Here is a 23,023-nt window from a genome sequence, read left to right as displayed (position 1 = left end):
TCAAAGCCCCCTCTCTCCCCCCCGCTCAAGGGCTACGGCCGGGGACTTTTGATATGTTCACCTCCTAACTTGTCAAACCGAGTTACGGAGTCAAAAATTGTGTTCCGAGCATTTCCCTCTACAACTTTTGGAGCATTCGTTGCCTGACCTAAGTAGCTTATTGAATTTCTTTAAAAACTTTTCTGTAAAAAGTTGACGGGTGTTGGGTGTTTATATGGTTTCGGTCGATTATTATCATTTGCATTGCCCATGATGACTTACTAGAATTACGAGCACACGAGACACTAATAGTAGTTTGACAAACCTTGGTTTTCAAGAGGTATTTTATATTGACATTTGCTGTCACAAATTTGCTGTCAGATTTAGTCGCAAACCGCACGCAAAGTGCACACAAATGTGTCGACACCTTGTTACGGAAAAGTGTAGACACGGCGACGACACTTTGTTTCGAAACAATTCTAGACACATTGTGTGGACTCTGTTACGACACATCTGACATTTAGTTACCACTTTGTGATTCTGCGACTGGAATGGTTATATGGGTAGGCATTCTATCGGTACTGTTTATCTCGAAATGAACAATAGTTCCTTAAACTTTGTTTTCCTCTAACTACCAACAATACGAGACGTACAATATTTAATGGAACACTAAGGTAGATACATATAGATAGCTACAGTCCAGAAGAAACTAATTAAGAACAAGAACTTAGTCTAGTCTGCTTTTTTACTAACAATTAACCCCTGAAAATAGAATCTTACTGCTTGTGACCGCTCGGACATGGCGCGTGATTAAGTGGGACTGTTGATCTTTACCTACTACTTTAGAGGTAGATGAAAGTGGAAACGTAAACTTATGAATAAAAGATGAATTTATTAAATTGAGTATATATACCGAAAATGGCTTAAAGGATTTGAATGCAATCTGCTTGGTTTTGACCCGAAACGAGACATTTAATACAACAGGTCTGCAAAAGGTAGTTGAATGGGGTTTAATTAAAGTTAATACGGTAGCGGTAGCACTAAAGTGGACGGGACAGGGTTCGGTTAAAAAGACTTCTAAAGTCAAATTTCAATGGTGGCTGAATGCCGAATAGGTCTGTCTGTGCCGTCGATGCCTAACCCAAGTAGCATGGAAGTGTCGGCAACATCAATATAGCAGCCAATTAAGAACTTAGAGTGATTTAAGGGACGTATAAGAGTGTCAGAAAATATTTAAGCTGTATAAAAGGTACTTTACAGACATTATACAACTCAAGCTGTATAAAATCATTATAAAGGATTCTGCGGAAGCATGGGGTGCTTTATCAGAATATAAAAAATCTACTATAAAACTAAAAGTGTTGTGAGAGACTACAAGCTAATTCTATCGTAAAAGCTGTATACAGGCTGTATTGTACTTGCACTTGGCACTTTTAGCTGTACAAAAGTATCTGTCAACTCCGTTTTAAAACATTAAGTGTTATGAAATACTACAAGCTAATTTTATCGTAAAAGCTGTATACAGGCTGTATTGTAGTATCACTTGGCACTTGTAGCTGTACAAATGTATCTGTCAACCCCGTTTTAAAGCTATTTCTTATGGCGTAATCTTACTCTCCTATAAGAATAGTAGTTGTATAACTTCTGTCTGTAAGGGTATTATAAAACCAAATGAATAAATGGCAGCTATAGTACAGCTTTTTTCTGTATTACTGATAGAGTCGCTTATAACAATCTTTTGGCGTAATTTTACACTCGTATAAGTATAGTAGTGTAATGATTTCTGAAAATAAGTGTATTATAAAACTAAAGGAATATATGACAGTTACAGTCTTCTTCTTCCTCGCGTTATCCCGGCATTTCGCCACGGCTCATGAGAGCCTGGGGTCCGCTTGACAACTAATCCCATGATTTGACGTAGGCACTAGTTTTAGTTTTTTAGTTTTTACGAATGTTTTTAATGAATGACAGTTACAGTACAGGTTTTTTATTTGTTATACGGATCTCTAAAGAGAATTATAACTTATGTACGGAGAACCGAAATACAGCCAAACGAATACAAATATTCTATTATAAAGCTGTTTTAATTACAAAAGCTGTAAAAGACACTCTATTTATTACACAGCACAGCTACTAAGATTATAATGCTCTCCAACTATCCTGTAGGCTGTTTAAAAATTGTCGCCATTTTACAAGAAATAAAAAAACGTATTTGTAAATATAATTAAAGAAATACTTGCAAATATTTAGCAGACTAACGCCGTGTTATGATTACCAGCTAAAATAAATTGTTTAGCCTTAGAATTAATATTTATAAATATTTTTGATACTCTAACCTTAAAAACAAACAGTAACTTTACCGATTTTTGATATTTTCCTTATGGTTTCTCTTTGTTATTTTGCAGGCGCGTAAATATTTTGCCAGAAAAGATACACAGGTTCACAATAAATAATAATCCGCACTTACCAATAATGTAAAATTCCATTCAAGGCCTGTATAATATTTACTTTTACTTTTACCATCCACTATAACACTTTATTGTCGCCATTACTATATTACGAATGAACAAGATTAAGACATTTTAGTTTCTTAAATGATTATTATTCTCTTGTAATTCTTTCTTATAACTAATTTAAAACTTATATTCTTATATCGTACTTATAAGAGATTATCTGTAGTGTTAAGGTTTCCTGTTACACCGAAATATAGCTGTAATGCAGCTATTATGCAGCTTATGTATTGCTTATACAGCTACTCTACAGCTCTAATAACGCCAAAGGCTGTATAATTTGGGCCCTTTTTTTACTTATAAGGGCTGTATAAGCGCTTATACAGCCTTTGTACAGCCTAACTGTACTGCTTATAGTATACAAATAAACTTTAATACAGCTTATATACAGCTTGCAATGCTACTTGGGAACCTATCAAAAAATGACAATATGGCGGATAAATGTTTGAAATGTCATCGTAGGTATATGTAAGAATTATTTTGATGTAAGAATATAAGAGGCCCGCGGGTAAGAATATTTCGCTTACCTCCCTCGTTGCACAATGTACCTACTATATTTATATACCTAATAACTAATAATACGGACTTCAGCTAACACGATTTAACGTAAGCGAATCGGATGTAAAAGTACTTTATTAGTTCAACAGAGCCCACGGTGGTTTTATTTGATTGTATTCGGTTTCAATTTGCCTCCAACCGGGCAGCGCGGAATCGCTAGCAACTGAAACGAGGCAGATTCTTTTTACATTGCCTACACGTACATACACCAATATATACCTAGATACTGTGGGTTTGAAAAGTCGCACCTACCAATAAGTCATGGTCTCATGGTATTAAATATTACATAAGCTTCAGCGTGTTTTTAGTCGGTTTGATTATCTTTGAATGCCGTCTCTTTTTGAGAATAAAATAATGTTTCCTTTAAGTAAAAGGAGCTAACTTAAGGTTTTAAGGCAGCAGCCCTGCAGGACCCATACTTTTTTTATTATACTGTATATATAAGTATATAAAGTTGCTGAATAAGCCGATAATGGTTTTGTCATAATGAACACGGTTCCAGAATTTCAACAATTACCGTCGCCGCGCGCCGAACCAGTTCGGAAATTGCCGTGCTATCGCAAAATCTTTCCTTTCAATTTTCACTTCAGTTTTGAGGATCGGCCACACTGCTGCTCAAAAGACGTTGACGCACAATTTACGCGGTAAAATATATGGAAAAGCCAACGGACATTATACATCTTTGCGTCAAGTTTCGATGTAATAGTAAATCTTTTATAGAATGGTTAGACATTGAAGCCAAATCCAAGCCACCTAAATTGTTACATTTAAGTATACAAAGGTATTGGAATAGTTATCGCTATTAACCATCCCACTTATCAAAACGATCGGTGCCAATACCCAATCCACTTTATCCATATTAAGCCCAGGAAAACTTTGCTCTCTAGGGCCGTACCGGTGAGTTTCAGGTATTACAGGCTTGAAATTAAGTAGCCAAAGTTCAACTCTGATATAATATGAATCAAGTGTTGATCCAGAATACAAATTCATGGAAGTGGCGAATTTAAGTCCTCCAAATCAACTAGGTATGAAATATGAATGCCATTTATTGGACTCTATTGAAAATTAAACTTTCATATGTGCAGTTTAGAGCAAAAAAAATCGTTCCCAAAAAAACTGCAATAAGATGACTTAAAATTCGATCAGGACCCTTCATTTATACACAGACAAGAGGTTAGGTACCTAAGTATCTAATACCTAATATATTATGAATGCGTAGTAAATTGACATAAAAATAGGATAATACAGCAAAAGACTGTGGAAAAGCCCCGTATCTACTATTTAATATCAAATGAAAGCTTTTTAACACCAGAATGGAAGCTCGTTTGCAAGGGTATTAGGTAGGTATAAGATCAATCGCTTACACTTTAGAGCTACCGATGCCGAGGGGTATAAAACCTTTTTACAAGTTGTAATGATTTTATTGCTCTCCCATACTGTGTAAGAAATCAAGCTGATTCTGTTACTACACACATCACTACTTGTTATACATATACTATAATACATATACCTACCTACATAATATGTCTAAGAATTAAGAACTAATAATTGAGAGGGAGTGACTGATCATGCGAGTTTATTTACGCTTCATACTATACCTACCTAGCTGAGTTAGTAGTTTTACCGGGTTTATGCTACACTTTTTTTACGTAACAAGTAACTAATTATATTGTAAGTAATTACTCGTGTCTGAAAACTAAAACAAACATGATTAGTTAAGAGGAAAGGGGACGGCCGTTTCTCCATACAAACGTAACTAGTCCCCATTTTCCACTCTGGATATTGACATTATGGAACTCCCTTTTGCTTTTACTTGATGTAGGTACATGATTACTTTTTACTAATTTAAGCCCATTGCGAGAGGATGGTAGCTATGGAACCCTACACTGAGCATCGCCCGACATGCTCTTGGCCGGTTTTTTCGCAGTTATATCCATACATTATTTGTGTACAAAAGCTAATTTTGCTAAAGGATTGTGTGCATATGCATAGTCGCATACCTATTTATAAATCTGATAGAGAGATACCCCAAAAAAAGGCTTTGAAATAACTTTCTTTTATCTGCTGCCCTAAATATTAATCCCAACCAAATCTCGCTCCCAGCAACAATAAGGAGCCGCAAAGCGTGCGCAAACAGTAGCGCGAAGGAGGAGATAAAGTGCTCAGCGATGCGGTGAAGGAAGTTGCCACCGCGTTGTCCGCACCGTCCGGTCCGGCCGCGAGAACCTGTAAGTCTGTAACAAAACATGTAACAATCATGTTTTTTATTTGTAAGCAGTCCCGGTTAGGCATCTCAACTGGGTAATAAGTACTAGTAGATATATAATTGATATATATATTCAATCATTGATCTTAATGGGTAGGTACCTACTTATATGAATTTGTTTACACTACGAAAAGAATGTGTCATAGGAAAATTCGAAAACTCTTACAGATACTATTTAACTCCAAAAGAAGATCTCCTTTCATTTCCCTTTCTCTCCAGCCTGCGGCTGTCGTGAATAAACACCCTCGTTAGCAATATTTTACTTACTCACCTCGTTGCAAAATACCTATACAATTTTTATGACACATACACAACTAAAGTCTCAAAATTAGTTGTATTACTAAATTCTCCTCGTTTGCATTCGCCAGGAGGTAGGGGAAAGCGGGTTTTTGGGAAGTCTTTATTATAAATAATTAATAGGTACAAAACGACACAAAAAATTTATCTTATAAATATTGAAGTTCGATAATTCTTCTGTCGTATGGAATGAAATTCGCTTGTACAATCAAACAAAAACTGAAACAATTAGACCTTCCCCGTAGGTTACCTTACCCCCTTAGGCCACCCTCGCCTCCACTCAAGAGTAGATGGGTATCTAATGAAAACAGTTCACTCTAATATAATATTTCCGAATAAAGTGATCCGTTTTCATTACTCTTCCACGTAAATAAAATCGATTCACGAGAATAAGAGCACAAAGTTCGACCATTAACCATCATAATTACTTCACTTCATTGCACTTGCTTCCCTTCTCTAACAAGTTACCGGCCTTACTGCACTTACCTACTTCCATCTTTTGTACTTTAATTAATCCTTTGTTTTCAGCGGCATATTTGGTTTAATTACTTTACAACCGGGCATATTCGAACAAGTGGAGCAGATAATACAAAACGAAGTTATTAATCATGGAGTTAAATGGGCTCCTTTGAGCCGGTTTAGCGATGGCTGTACACTTCTCGTTGACAAAATAAATAAAAAAGTGTTTAAACACACGAAACATTTTCGACATAGCGAAGCGGAATGTTATAAAAGTAATAAACTAAACGTTGGTAGCAACTCTGCAATATGCTCTAACCCTGGGTGATATTTAATGAAATCAAGAAATTAACTGCAAAATAAAACTCCCGCGAAGCAGCGTGATCGGCTGCCGAGGGAATCGGACCAGACGCAAATATCGAATCTAATTTTAAATTGAGTTACTGCTGAGTAAGAGTGTTCTTTTGTATACTTACTAAATTTTACAGACATTTTGAATCTGTTTCACTTACGCAAATACGGTCTTTACTTTAGTCAGTAATAATAGTCCCTGGTGTTCACTTAATCATATACGGCAAATGATGATGATGGAATTTCCTTTTGCAGGGTTGCTCCTTTTGACTCACAGATTGATTTGAGAAGGGGAGCCAATCGAATTTATGATGCAAAATTTTGACTTAAGGGTACTGCCCCCCAAAATTTGTAAAAATTAAAGTGGTGCTATGTGGTCAAGTTTGGTATCATTTTCGTATAACTCAAGGATGCAAAATTCGTTTCTGATATTTAATTTATACGATTTCATATAAATAATTTAACAAAAAATGAAAAATAAAAATTTGCTATTTTTTTTTTCGAATAAAAGCCTATATTTTTCTTATTATAATATGCACACAAAAGCCCTACTATTCCTCGTTATAAAAAGTATACATATGGCATATTTATTTGACATTAATGTGAACAAAAAACAGAAATGTAGACCTACTTTCGACCACACATTGAACAAGATACAACGATGTGAGCTACAGCTAAGCGATTTACGGCGTTTGATGATAATGAGATCCCTTTTTTAACCGACTTCAATTTCATAGAAGGAGGAGGTTCTGTATTCGGTTGTGGCTATTTTTTTTTTCTATGTACGTTCACCGATTACTCCGACATCCGTAGTCCGATTTGAGTAATTCTTTTTTTGTTTGAAATGAGCTACCTCCGAGTTGGTCCCATTTTAATTTGGTTCTGTTCTGATGATGGGATCCATGAGGAATTGAGGGAACTCCTCAATTTTTAAAGGCACATGCATGGTGTTTTGGGCGTTTTCTTAAGCAACTCGAGCATTTTCTCCCGAAAACCACCAATTTGAAGAAGTAGACCTGATGATGATGATTATTTTGATGATAATGATGATGATTTCTTTAAATGTAAGTATGTTCAGCGATTACTCCGGCACCTGTGATCCGATTTGAGTAATTCTTTTTTTGTTTGGAAGAAGTTACCTCCAAGGTGTTTCCGTATTATTTTTGGTTCTGGTCTGATGATGAAATCCATGAGGAATTGAGGGAACTCCTCAATTTTTAAAGGCACGTGTTAAGTGATTTCGGGGTTTTCTAAAGTAACTCGAGCATTTGCTTCCGAAAACCACCAATTTGATGTACTGTAACTGTAGCCTTACCACGAGTTTGACAATGACATATTCGCTAACGTCTTATGCATCTAAATGTAACTTTTTATGCATCTCGCTCACACTAAGGTTAGTACGAGCGAGATGTATAGGAAGTAAGTTACACACATGCTAGCGAATATATCAATGTCAAACTCGTGGTAAGCTGGTAAGGCTACTGATCGGGGGTTAGGGTTAGGAGTTAAGGGGTCAGGGATTAAGGGGTCGGGGATGGCGGTTGAAGGGTTGCTGGTTCAGGATCGAGGGGTTCCTGGATCAGGGGTTGATGTGCTGTGAGGTTGAGTGATCGGGGGGCTGAGGGATTGGGTCAGTGGCGGGGCGGGCGGATGGATTTAGTTGACAGGAATTATAATTTCCCAGACGGACTCGAGAAAATTCCTGATTACATATTTACTAAAGTAATAGGTACACGAATTTAGTGTAAAACATGATATTGTTTTTCATTCACGCGTCGCGCTCTTAACAATGCGTTTAAACTAAAAATGGTAAAATAAAAACTTTTTACAAAAAAAATGAAACCGACTTCAAAAAGGATGAAATAAAATATTATCCTTTTTTATGTCTATGCGTTACCAACTGATATGTTTGAAGTCGGTGCCAAGCCAAGTAGTAACAATACCAGTCAAAAATAATCAGCTTTATGGCTATAAATCCCATTAGAACTGTACTAATAACTATTATAAATGTGTAAAGAATTTTGTCTGCCTCTTTGTCGCCTTTTCATGGCTAAACAACTGAACCGCTTTAGGTGAAATTTGGCAAGAAGGTAAATTCCTTGAATTGTTTTATATTTTGAAATTTAGTCCTCTGGATAAGGGACGGGAAATAACTCAGTCCCAATCCCACATTTGCGTATAGACTGTTCGAGCATTAGTAAGAAATGCTATTTAAAAAATACGACGGCATAAAAATGCATTTATATTTACACTAATGTGCCGACAAACATGGTACGGACTGTGCCAAGAAGGTTTGGTCGTGTGTTCTGAGGTGTGTTCTTAGGTCCAGTCGTCAATGATATGTTTACACTTTTGCACCTTACTCCTTTGTAATAAGGCGAAAAGTGTAAACATATTATTAACGTCGACTGTACCTACAGAAAGTACGTTCATTGTCGTCGTGTAAGGCAATCCAACGTAGGTAAATCATTATTGAATCACACCAAAGTCATGGTATGCTTCAAAATTTGGCTTGGCACCGACTTCAAACATATCAGTTGGTAACGCATAGACATAAAAAAGGATAATATTTTATTTCATCCTTTTTGAAGTCGGTTTCATTTTTTTTGTAAAAAGTTTTTATACTATACATAGTGAGTTCTTAGAACCCTTAGATCATTTTAAAAAGGAGAGCCACCTTGATTTTTGGTACTGTTGGGATGAAAGGTGGGGTGATTTGTCCCATACAATCATAAATTTATACAAGCACCTGTTTAGGTTTCTGCAATAAGTTTGGTGACATTTTCGAGTAATTAAATCTTCAAAATACAAATTAATACTACTACTACTAAAATGCTTTCATGAATTTATGATTTTATGGGACAAATCATCCCCACCCTTTCATCCACACCGCACCAAAAATCAAGGTGGCTCCCGTTCCTAAAATGATCTAAGGGTTCTAAGGACTCACTATGCTAAAGGATATCTCATCATCATCAAACGCCGTAATTCTCATAGCTGTAACTCATATCTTTGTATACTATTCAGTGAGCTGGTGGTCGAAAGTAGAACTGCATTTCATTTTTTTCTCTCTACATTTTTAGAAATAAATATGCCATGTGTATACTTTTTATAACGAGAAATAGTAGAGCTTTTTCATAAAAATTTTAATTTTTGTGTATATATAAAAATAAGAAAAATTTAGGCATTTATTCGGAAAAAAAAATAAAATGGCAATTATTTTTTTTTATTTTATTTTTATATGAAACCGCATAAATTAAATATCAGAAATGAATTTATCATTCTTGATTTACCCGAAAATTATACCAAACTTGAGCACATAGCTAAACTTATTTTTTTGCAAATTTCAGGGGGCACCCCCCCTTCAGTCAAAATTTTGCATCAAAAATTCGGTTGACTCCCCTTCCTAAATCAATCTGTGAGTCAAAAGGAGCAATTCTGCAAAAGGAAATTCCATCATCATCAATTGCCGTATATCGCATTTATTTGTCGTGAGCGCCACGGACTATAATAGGTACGTACCTTATATAGGTATAGGTTACTAGCTGTGTTGTCAAGATATTTATCTTGATAACGCTTGTCACGATGTTTTTCTACAAAGTTTCAAGTGTCTCAGTAAAAGAAATAAAATTCTCGATACAATCTTTCAAGCCCTTTTAACCCCCCCAGGAATAGAATTTTCAAAAAACGCTGACTATACTTTTCTTGTTTTCGATTATGGTTAGGAAGTTTTAAGGCCCACTCTCAAAAACAAAATTAATTTGCTTACCATCTGTGTACTATAAAGCAGAACTCTACCTTGGTTAGGTATATGTAATATGTATACCTACTTACGTGTTTGTTTCTGTAGGAGGTACATTTAGAACAATATAACGTTTTATTGATAATGGACGAGTAGAGTATAGGAAATTGAGGGAAAAAGGGTAGTCCATCGCGGCACAGCAATAAAGCGGTCGTTACTGATGGAAGAAGTGCCTTGAGCGTGTTCGGATGTCCGTTACGTGGCGGCGGGCAACAACTCTGAATATAGCTACCTGCATAGGTACCTATACAGTACCGGGCAATAATATATCACCTTTGTGTTTTTTTGTATGACCATCTATAGAGTAAACAATATAATATAAGTTAGTTTGTAGATTGCATATTTTACTAGTCATTTTATACAAATGATGATACTGATGACCTATATGATGAATACTGCAATGAAATACTGTGAATTACAATAGGAGACAGCATATAATTACTAAAAAAGCTCTAATAAAAAATTAAGCAGACTATATAAAAAAACTCGCTCGCACAAAGGACTACTACCTACTAAACTACCTAAAGTAGTGAGATGGAAATCACTTAGAAGTATAAAAAAAGCTGTACCGTAAAAACATGGAGGTGATATAATATTATTGGCCGGTACTGTACATATGCACTAAGAACTAAGATATAAATGAATGAATGAATATTCTTTATTTCAGTCCAGGTCCAGACACAAACATTTAAATTAAAATAAGTAACATTAAAATTAAATTAATAAATAAGATGCTTTTTCACCATAATTCTAAATGGATAATCTTTACATTTAATCATTTATAAACTCCAAAATCAAAACGGGGTGATTTTAACACTCATCACTTCAACAGTTTTGAATCTAATTATCATCATCATCATCATGCCACCTGAATGTGTTCCATTAATAGTCAGATACGGTATAAAGAAAATAAATATATTATACCCTCATCCGATGATGGGCTCTCATATTATAGAGTTGGGGCCATAGTGCCCGCCCACGCTGGCTCGGGCCACGGTGGCAGTGGAAACCAAACATTCCAATTTTGGAGACTATAACCATTTGTGGTTTTCCTTCAGAGAAACCCTTTATTTAAATGTTGAAGCTAGCTTATTGTGATTAAAAAAATATTATTTTGTGCAGGAAGCTCCCTACTGAAGTATGATAAGAGTATTGAAATATAATAGAGTATACATCGAGGCAGTTGTAAACTAAAGAGAAGGTCACAATAACTAACACGGATGTTATTCTGTATGAATTTTAATCGCAAAACTTCCAAACCACAACATAGTATTAAGATCAAATAATAAATGAATGGTAAATTGAATGAGTGGTTTAATTGACCCTAATCTACAACAATAAATGGCGAAGATGTATAGTATATACTAGAAGACCTAATTATAGTAGAATATCTCGATGTAGAAATAATTTAACCACATTGTCTCATACTTTCTAGTTAAAATTTACAAAATGCGCAGTTTTACTTTTTATACTAAACCTAATTCCTTCCTATTCATAATACTATTTTACTACAGGTACTGAAGCTCGAGACGTAAGGACGAAAACTTAAAGAATAAACTTCATGGACAATCTAGAAAAATAAAAAATATTTTACATACATATGTTGCTATTTTAGCCCCTACCCTAGGGCGGGATTAAGGGCAATACGTGCCTATGTCAAAAAATTTAAGGGCCATATGTACTGTAAAACGTTGTACAATATACGTGCGAAAAGGTAATTCGCACATTGTATCGTAATATACTATTAACCACAATTGTATGTATGTCATTTGTTTGTTAGATACAGAATTAATATCATAATTTGTTGTCTTCGTAAGTCAAACAAAGCTGACCTCAGCGGCAGTTGGTTTTGGTATAGTATTACTGCAGTCTGTAAGAAATTTGGCCATAAGTATATAGCTATGGATCTTCAAAGACGTCAATACGTGAAGTCAGATTACTTATACTACTTACTAGTAGATTTGCAAATACAATTTCCATATAATTCGTACATAAGTTACATAAACATCATAGCATTTCGAAATAGATAAGTATGATTGAGAGCGCTCCTTACATGTCATTTATAAGTAACAACATTATTGCAGTTAATTAATTAAGGTGTATACATAATGCGTAGGTGTGTAAATATGTATCATTACATGACATTATGATGATGTACCGTCAGCCGCAAAAGTGCATGGCAACTTTATCAATGGATTCATTCATAATTTTTCCATGCAATTTCACAGCTCACTGTACATTAAAGTGCAAATAGGTCTTATCTAAATACTTGCAACTTTACCAAATAAGTACGTTTAAACTATGATCTAAAGTCTAAAGCGTTTGGCAGATACTGTGCACCAGTCTTAATTAGGTTTATGAACATTGAACACGACTCTTTTGGGGCCTAATTAGACGGGCAATTCCATAAAAACATTTTCAGAGTCAACCACACTACTTACTTAATACTAATTTCAGGTAAGTATATCTCAATTTATTACCTAAATATGTAATTCTGTACACCTTCTTAAACTCGGATGTTACCTATACTGTCAATGTGCATATTGTACTATGCCTTATAGACATTAACTTGAATTTTTACTATAACTTGCATCTGGTGCATTCATATATTATCGATTCCTCGGTTCGGAGTGTTCGGACAAACTGACGCCCAATACTCGTCCGAGATGTAAAACGTATTTGATACAAAATGCTTTTAGCTCTCACATTTTTTATAGACGTTAACTATTTCATGCTCAAATAAATCTGAAGTGCTCTTAGCGACTAACAGCGAGCTATTTATGTTTTATTTGTCAAATAAGTAAGTACCTATTAAGTTCCTGAGTAAAACGGGATTTTGGAACTTGTATCTTACTGTTTCATATAAACGTAGTTTTGATTTAATTTAAAGTGAGTATCTGTTTGATATTTATGCGCAGTCATAAATTCAAATACAAAAAACAAGAAATAACAGGGCTTTATATACAAAAAGGAACAGGCACATACAAAAATCAGAAATAATCTGACCTTAATAAACCAGGCTGTTAAATTAACTACATATAAATTGCCCCTAACTGTGAACTCGCAATTCGCAAAAAGGTGCAATTTAAAAAAAAAAACTATACCTACTTAACATATATTGCAATCTTTGGACCAAATTTCCGACTTTACCAACCAAACTGATGATACCTTACTACGCCAAATTTTAAATAATGTTTTGCATCATCTCCGGCATAACTAACATAATTGACGGTATTAAAATAAAATTTATAAGTAAAGGTGGAGCCTTGTTTTCGTTAGCGGGCAGGTAGGAGCTTGGCGCAGCAGGAGCGGAGGCCGGGCGCCTCAACCGGCTCTCTTCGTAAGACCCGCTGCCCTCGCTTTCATCTTCTTCATCGTCAGAGGGTTCAGTAGCCTCATGTTTCAAAGCTTCCGCTCTCGGACCGTTAATATCATTCAAACTACCAACCAGGCTTGGTTTTATTGTAGATGTTGTATAAACAGGTAACTGCGTATTATTTCGCTTTTCTTTGGTTGATTTTACTGTAATTGTTTCATACAGTTTGCTCAAGGAAACGTTGCTAAAAGATTTTAAAAACATATTTGTAAGATTGAGGCTTGTCTTATTAACGTTGCTCATGGTTAAGGTAAAATTAAGGAGCTTGTTCCTCAGTTGAGCAGTAAAGGGCGAGTTGCAGCGGTGGCCAGCACACGTGCAAGTTAGCTGGAGGGTCTGCTGGGACTGGATCAGGATGCACGGGTGAGCGGCACTTGCGGCGCAGGTCAATCTAGACGTAAAATCTGAGGACAAGGAAGTAGTTTGTAATGGGAGACAATGAACCTTAGACATCGTACGTAATTTTTGCATTTTAGGGGATCATATCCTGATAAGAACAAACTATGTTCATTAGTGTTTTTTTTAATACACAGCCCCCTAACCTGGTGCCTTGGCGACGGTGGCGCAATGAAGCCCGCGCGCGGGACAGGACGCTTGCAGTCGCCGCTCCGGCTGGCAGGCGCTCTGATTGTGCAGGCACTGGTAACATTGCCGTGGCCCTGTATCTGTCGACAAAACCACATTTTACATCAGGGCAAGTGCAATAATTAAGACTATAGCTGACGACCGCTTCTCCATACAAACGTAGTCCCGATCTTCCTCCCTGGAAATAGATTTTATCGAAAATATTTTTACACAATACGATTTTGTGATTATTATAACAGAAAAATAAAACGTCAAATGATCAGCTAGAGTTAATACCTCTATGTAAAAATATTTTACCCAGAGAGGAAAATGGGGAAACTACGTCTGGTCACGTGACTTCGTCCCCTTTCCTCTTAACTCTTTAAGACAATCTTAGACAGATCAAACTAGCCCCAAACTACAGTGCGGCATAAAATAGCAGAAAATAAATGAGGGTGCGTAGTGCGTACGCACTTCCTACGTAATTGTCACATTTTTGACGTAAAATGCTTAAACATTTTACTGCTACAATTTAGTATATGGAAATATTTAAGTTAATATGTCGCACTGTAAGCTTGTTGCTAATTTAATTATACACATCAATTATTATAAGTCCATAGCTGATCCAAGGTCTGAAAAGTAAATACCGTATGGAAATATGCCATGAGGTTGGTTTTAGCTAACCTTTGACGTTTTTATGTTTTTTATTAGACCCTTTTAAATAAGGTTTTCATGTGGGTCAAAGTTACCCTACATTGGGTCAAAGTAACCCGACTTTACGGTACTTAAGTATAAAACAAAATAAATAATGTTTTCAAATTTTAAGGTGTCAACTTATTTCTTACACAATAAATGTACTTTGTATCGATGTAAGGATGTAACTAATCATTACTTATACAATTTTAATTAACACCGATCATATTACACGAATAATTAATTATGCACAAGCGCATTGCAATCTACATTGAACCGGTAAATTTGGCCAATTGCCTCTGTCGACAAACGAATAAATCTGCATACCTAGTTGCAATATGACGACAAATGTTATGTGTATGTTCGATTAATATAATTTTTAATCAAGAAATAGTAGGTGATTTACCTATGAAATACTTGTAAGTTATGTAGGTATATGTATAAGAAGCTACTAGTACTGATCCATTAGCTCCATTAGTTGCGAGCGGTTTCTAGCACCGCTCGCAACTTTGTCCGAGAAGGTGTTAAAAACATTCAACCTGATTTTTTAACCCCTAAGAATGTCACTCCTTGAATAAAAAAAAATATCTTAGTTTAGCTGTACAACATTTGAACTATATTTCAATTTCAAGTTTCAATCCTTCCTTAACGGATTTACACATACATCCATTTAGGTATAATGGGCAGTTTTTACCTCGGAAGTTTTGTTAAGGAGTGCGATTGACAAGATCTATGACAAAAGAAGAAAGTACGTGAAAATACCTAGAAATAGAGAACAGAGATTGTGTAAAAATCCACTCTGTCGGTAAAGGGTTTATAGTTCCTACTTGGTGAAATATTGGATAGTTTGTACCTACATACACCAGAAGCAGTGTTACTGTTGGTACGCAGCACGCGAGCGGAGCGGAGCGGAGGTAGAACTTGCGAACTTGGAGAGGCCGACCGCAACGCGCGAGTTTGTCGTGATGAGTGGCTGTTGTGAGTTTAACGGCGCAAACAACTTTATTTATGCATCACCGTTTATAATCGGATCTCTACTTGTGTGCTTTGATCACATTTATTTTATTTGTAACAAAATTTAAAAAACTAGAGCTCTGCATAAAAGTACCGAACTATATAGTATCTCTTCATCTTGTGTTGTGATTGTGAGAACACTATTAATTCCACTTTTAAGTAATTTTTTTTTTATTAGCTAGGTACAACGTTTGTCCGATGCTGGGCATATTTGCTTTATCGTTGTTTATTCATTTACGCAGGGATGTTCCGGCCGTTCCAGGCTCAGATGTGTATTTATCTTCAATATTGATTCGGACATGTTACTCATAGATAGGCAGATACATTTGTACATGCGTATCTTAGTTAACCACAATTAGGTGATGTTATGAATGGAAATCTGTTAATAGCAAATATTAATTTAGCAACCAATTTGTATTAATTTGTTATAGGTTTAACAAAGCAACCATTGCGTTGCGAGCATTGCATCGCGCTATTGCATCCATTATACCTACTCCCGTTGGAATGCCAGATATGTCATGGACAATTCTTTATTTAAGCTCTTGGTGAACACTGAAAGTCATATTAGTTCAAACAGTTCGTGCTTCATCACAAAACCTACGTTGTGTTAATTCGACATGTTCAGTGACCTCGGCATCAAAGCATAACTTCAAAGTAACTCTATACAAAAGGAAAACTCGCCTTCTAAACCTTATAACATAAAGGTTGAGCCAGAATGAGCAATATGAGCATTCATTAATTTAGAATCATTTTGTTAAGAAAATCTTGAATGAATTTTCTCATTTGGGCACGATCGGGGGGGTTGTTTTTGTAAGAAAAGGTATGTCAACTGAAAACCATATTATTATCTCTAGATACACTTAATAAAACACAGTGCCCCCGCCGCGTCTGTTTGTCTTACTGTAAACTCAAAAACGACTGAACGAATTTTCATGCGGTTTTCACCTATCAATAGAGTCGTTCTTGAGTAATGTTTAGGTGTATAATTTGTTAAGGTTCACCCGTGCGAAGCCGGGGCCGGTCGCTAGTTCATTATAAAGTGTGATAAAGTTCACTTATTGTGAACGTGGTCGTATGATTCCCGTACATTAATCTCTGCAGTAATCTACTTTAGTTCAATCACGAATTATATACACTAATTCAAATCTAACGCCTCTTGATTTATACGAGTATCCCAACCCCATTTCAATTAAGGAACTCAAACACTCGTGACGTGTGTTTGCGGAGGTGCTCTGCTCGGGTCCCTGGTAAGAAATCACATTTCTTGCGAATAATATTCGGCTACATTTTGTCGCCGCTTAGGGAAATTCAAATTTCGAACTTTTGTAATAATAAAACTTCAACGATATTACACAAGTTTGAAGTCACTTCAAATATTCGATTTGGATTGATTTTCATACGTAAGTATATTTTTTAAATAGACCATGTTGAAAAACTGTATTGAGCAACATTATATTACTGAAGCCTTATTCAGAGGGCCTGCCGCCTAAAAATCGAAATTCGTTATCTGCCTATCTATCGTTCTTGCATATTGGAGCAATGGAGGCAGATAACGATTTTCGATGTTGGTAGAAGGCCCTCTGGACATCCTTTTCCGCGCGTAAAAAAAGTAGACGCAAAGGATGTTGACTTAAATACATTTCTAGTTATTGCGTAATATATAATAATAATAGTAGGTATGTATAACACCTACAACTTCTGAATGAAGTACTATTATTTTTCTATATTACGCAATAACTAGAAATGTATAAGTCAACATCTTTTGCGTTTACTTTTTTATAAACACGCTTTTAGAGGTCAAAAAAGGCGAGTGGCATGAATAATAATTTGAACCTAGATGCAAGACATCGAAAACCTTTTCTACGACTGAGAACTTAATAAAAAAACCTAAATTGAACATACAACAACTTTCATTTAATTTTACTGCTGTACTTATTTATTTTGTCTGGTCTACCTACCAAATATGATTACTTCTTTGTATATTATTATTAACACACTGTTTGAAGAAAGCAACTCACTATTTACTGGATTTTATTTTAAATAACCTCTAGTCTACTCATTACTTTACACAAAGTGTTTTGAAATAATATCACTACATTACACAACCTACCTGTCCATATCGTATATAGGTCAGGAAATGAATGCTCAAAAAACGTTGTAGAGGGAAATGCTAGGAACACAATTTTTGACTCCGTAACTTTGTTTGGACTAGTTAGGAGGTGAACATATCAAAAGTCCCCGGCCGTAGCCCCGGTGCTGGGGGGTAGAGGGGGGGAAAGAAGGTCTCATTTTTCGGTTTTTCAGTTATATCTTGGAAACTTTGCGTCTTAGCGACATGACTACTAAGACAAACTAAAAGCTGATAGAATTTGTTACAAGTTTTATTCAGTCAAGTTTTTCGATATCTTGAATAGTTTTTGAGATATCCGCTCTTGAAAGTTTATTTAGGTCTTTCAATTTTATCTTGATATCTAAATCAGTGAAGCTGCTAGGCCGTGTTTGGTATCATTTTCGTATAAATCGGGGGTGCTGAATTCATTTATGGTATCACATTGACACTATTCCGAAAAAAAACAAAATTTAAAAAAAAATTTTTTTTTAAATCCCTCTTCACGCTTAAACCGCTGAACCAATTTCGTTGAAATTTGGTATAGAAATAGTTTTAGTCTCGACACGGGACATAGGATAGTTTTTATAACCAAAAGCATCTTTTGAGGGTATGAAAAGTGGGGTGGAAATTTGTATGGGGAATCAAAAACCGCTGAACCGGTTTAGATGAAATTTAGGATGGTATACATCTGTGATTTAGTTGAAAATGATACCAAACATGACTTCAAACCTTACCTTAAGCAGTATTAACCTCAGGAATACAGTTTCGTCGACGAAGTTGAATTCCCCCCATACTCCATTTCACAACTTTAAAGGATGATTATTGAGATAAAAAGTATCTTATGTCCTGTCTTGAGACTCAAAATATCTGTATACCAAGTTTCAATTAAATCGGTTCAGCGGTTTAAGCGTGAGGAGGATTTTAAAAAAAATGTATTTGTTTAAAGTTTATATGTTTTTTCTTAGGAATGGTGTCAATGTGATACCAAAAATGAATTCAGCACCCCCGATTTATACGAAAATGATACCAAACACGGCCTAGCAGCTTCACGAATGTAGATATCAAGATAAAATTGAAAGCCCTAAATAAATTCAAAATTCAAAATTCAAAAATGTTTATTGCAAATCACATTACACATTATTAGGTGGAGCTGGGTGAGTTTACATGTGACACCCTGCAAGGGCACAGCAATACTTAAGACTAACATGCATATAGATTAACATTATTAATCGTGTTTATCGTTAAAAAAATCATTCACATTGTAGTAACATTTGTCGACTAAGAATGTTTTTAAGTGTTTATTAAATATCGGCTGTTTTTGAATATTTTTTAGGGAGTTCGGTAGGTGGTTGTATATTTTAATTAGCATGTAGTGAGGGCTGGATGCGACTATTTTTAGTGTTGAGAGGGGTAATTGAAGTTTATTTAAGTTTCGATTGTTCCTTTTGATTTTTGGTGCTGTCGGAGTAAACAACTCTGTATGTTTCCTAACAAATTTACTTGACTCGAGGATGTACATTGACGGTAGAGTAAGTATTTGGAGTTTCTTAAAGAGAGGTCTGCACGACTCCATTTGATCAGTATTTGTTAATATTCTAACACATCTCTTTTGGAGAATGAAGATCTTATCCATGTCAGTGCTATTCCCCCATAAAACGAGACCGTAAGTTATTCTTGAATACGCGTATGCATAGTATACAGAGAGGGCAGTTTGGAAGTCTGTCGCCCGTTTGATGTGTTGTAGTGCGTATAAAAAGGAGGACAGCTTTTTTGACAGTCTCTGGATGTGTGATTTCCAGTTCATGTTAGTGTCTAGATCGATACCCAGTACGGTAGCTGAATTAACAGATTCTAATGTTGTATTATTGTAATTAAAAGTGATTGGTAATGCTGATTTTTGGTGGGGTTTAAATTGGATTATTTTGGTTTTTTCTAGATTTAGTTGAAGATTATGTATATCCAACCAGCTTTCAATTTTTTCCATTGTTATAGTCAGTTTATTTTCAGCTTCATTTTTATCAGAACACGAGAATAACACCGAAACGTCATCTGCGAAGAGAGCGCATTGGTCTTCTATTGCATTTGGTAAGTCATTTATATAGATTAAGAATAAAATACATCCCAAGACACTACCTTGGGGGATCGAGCCCGTCTGGGTGACTATATCGGATCTGTAATTTTGTATGCGGCCAGTTTCGAAGTCTGTATGTTCTATTTGGACTAATTGAACGCGGTTGCTAAGGTAGGACTTGAACCATTTATGAGCCACTCCTCTGATTCCGGTGCTGTACAATTTATCTAATAAAATGTCGTATCTAACTCTATCGTAAGCTTTGCTCATGTCGAGCAGGAGTCCCACAGCGTATTTTTTATTGTTTATTTCATTTATAATACCCTGAACATATTTGTAAATAGCCAAAGTAGTAGAACGGTTTTCTCTAAATCCATCTTGGTTATCATGCAGTATTTTAAATTTTTCATAATAAGAGTAGAGTCGTTTTATCATTGCTGTTTCAAATATTTTTGCTACTGTCGAGAGAAGCGCAATGGGCCTATAGTTATTTATGTCTTGTTTGTCACCTTTTTTATGAATAGGTTTTACTACTGAGGTTTTAAGAACATCAGGAAAAATTCCTTCCGAAAATGATTGATTTATAAGCCATGTCAGTGGGTGAGTTAAAATATCCGCGCACGATTTAATAAACTAAATAAACTTTCAAGAGCGGATATCTCAAAAACTATTCAAGATATCGAAAAACTTGATTGAATAAAACTTGTAACAAATTTTATCAGCTTTTAGTTTGTCTTAATAATCATGTCGCTAAGACGCAAAGTTTCCAAGATATAACTGAAAAACGAAAAATGAGACCTTCTTTCCCCCCTCTACCCCCCAGCACCGGGGCTACGGCCGGGGACTTTTGATATGTTCACCTCCTAACTAGTCCAAACAAAGTTACGGGGTCAAAAATTGTGTTCCTAGCATTTCCCTCTATACCTTCTTATTGCTTGGCCTAATAGCAATAAAGCTTATTTACGGATTAGGTACTGATATCTTAGGGCGGATATCTATCTCGCACGCTTCTTTTCCCAGTTCTGATTGCGTCCGTTTGATTTTCCCCGGGACCTTACCGCTGACCTTAATTGCTCATAGATACGGGTAGTGTATAATTACTCTTATAAGGCCAGAACGTATTTTTCGGGCGTATGGACGTGGCATGAATGAATAAATTCCAATCCAATTCTACTCACCTACCATATACTTACTCGTAGGCTAGCTACTAGTAGGCATATCTCTGTTAACGTAAATTACCTACTAAAATGATGGGATTAATCGCGTGGTAAAAACAATACAAAATATTCGTATAGTTAGAAAGTGGCTTGTGACCGTTGAAACTAAAAATAAATAACTTAATATTCTCATTAACCAGAAATATCAAAGCATTCTGTTTAGTTTAACACGACACGAGTGTCTGCTTATGGGCTCCTAATCTGCAACAAATACACCGATTCCAACAGTTTGACCGTTCAAAGCAATATGATATCTTTTTAAACGTTAACAACCACAAAGGATTCTAAAAAGGACGTGTAATCCATTTATTCATCGGCTGTGACCCTGCTACGAAACTAATATGGATTCTATGAAAAGAAGGCCTGAGCACACTTTCTATAAGCTCCTATTATACGTTTACCCGGGTTCGGTACCGTTATGTTGATTTTTTTCCTTAAAGAAATGCAAAATATCTCACAAACGTAAGCTAGGGATTCGATTAACTCGCACGCTTTAATAATAAATTTCAAAATAAATATGCTTTAGATATAAAGACTGTATCGTTAAGTATGGGGACAACATTACTTGGCCGTTTTTTTGGTATTATATTCTTATTTCAAAATTACACATGTGTTTAATTAGTGCTTTAATAAGGTACACATTTCGTCCTGAGAGCTCGACGTAAAGCATATGGTTTGGACGAAATTTACCCAATCCTCTCGAGTAATAATAACGACTGTTGACAAATATGTACTACAAGAAAATTTGCCGTTTGCGAACAAGACAATATCACACAATATGTTTTTGGCAAAAATTTCATTTTTGGTACAAGCTTTTATCGCTAACTGTACTTTTCTTACGACAGACAACTAATACTCATCGAGACAATTCTAAAAACCCCTAACACAATTAGGTTGCGTTGTTTCATCACAGAGTTCCTATGGCCACCTCCTGTCTCCATCATCAGATCAGTTCGACAGTTCCATATTATTGTATTGTCATCAGAAATACATACAGCTGCCAATTTTCATGACGCTACGATCCTTGGAAGATGGTTAAATTAGTTACCTTAGATTCCATTACATAGTTACATACAGGTCGACCTAATAAAAGCTTGTTAATAATACACATGCCAACAGTTAGACCAGGTTTTATCTGTCCCTATACTTAACGATACGGTCTTTAGATACTTTACATTAACAACAGACCGTAAACTTGATAGGGCAATCGCAGACAACGTTTGCAAACCTCATTTTAGTAAGGTTCCGCCATAAGTATGAGTAGTATAGGTACACGTACCAGCCTAAAGCAAGTTAAACTCATCAAACTACAGTGAGTAACGTTGAATGAATGAAGTCCAACTCTACTATCACAGCTCGTCCTGTCCTAAATACCAAACTTCAATAAATTTATTCTCTTCTAAATGATAAAAATAAAGAATAAGTACCTACTCACCTTTCTGTAGAAGAGCCCCAGTTCTCACGTCGATCATGAGAATGGCGACGATGCTCATAAAACACATTGATGTATACATTATTACTTGTCTTATGTTCTCACAAAGTTCACTTTATCCAAGCACTTGACTAGTTAACTTCGGACGTCTTGGTTACTAGATAAAATAATAATAGAATTTTATCTTGTATCGATTTGGGACGTGGATAAAAGGGTACCTATTTATGTTAGTGTTTTGTAGTAGCTACTCTGCTTTTCATTTTATTTACGAGATACATATATACAGAAATATTACGAAATGTATATTATTATGGTATTTAGATT

General features: G+C 35.6%; 1 protein-coding gene across 1 annotated transcript; it reads right to left on the bottom strand.

Moving 5' to 3' along the window:
• Positions 1-13,313: 13,313 nt before the first annotated feature.
• On the bottom strand, positions 13,314-22,822 carry LOC134790493 (uncharacterized). The gene is made up of 3 exons (XM_063761312.1): positions 22,703-22,822; positions 14,141-14,263; positions 13,314-14,002 (listed from the first exon to the last, which is right to left on the bottom strand). The coding sequence occupies exons 1-3, from the start codon at positions 22,779-22,781 to the stop codon at positions 13,407-13,409; spliced, it is 798 nt and encodes a 265-aa protein (XP_063617382.1). The 5' UTR covers positions 22,782-22,822; the 3' UTR covers positions 13,314-13,406.
• Positions 22,823-23,023: the final 201 nt, after the last annotated feature.

Source organism: Cydia splendana, chromosome 1, assembly GCF_910591565.1.
Source record: "Cydia splendana chromosome 1, ilCydSple1.2, whole genome shotgun sequence".
NCBI classification, from domain to species: domain Eukaryota; kingdom Metazoa; phylum Arthropoda; class Insecta; order Lepidoptera; family Tortricidae; genus Cydia; species Cydia splendana.
The sequence above is the reverse complement of the archived record's forward strand: the minus strand, read 5'-3'. Positions and strand labels throughout refer to the sequence as shown.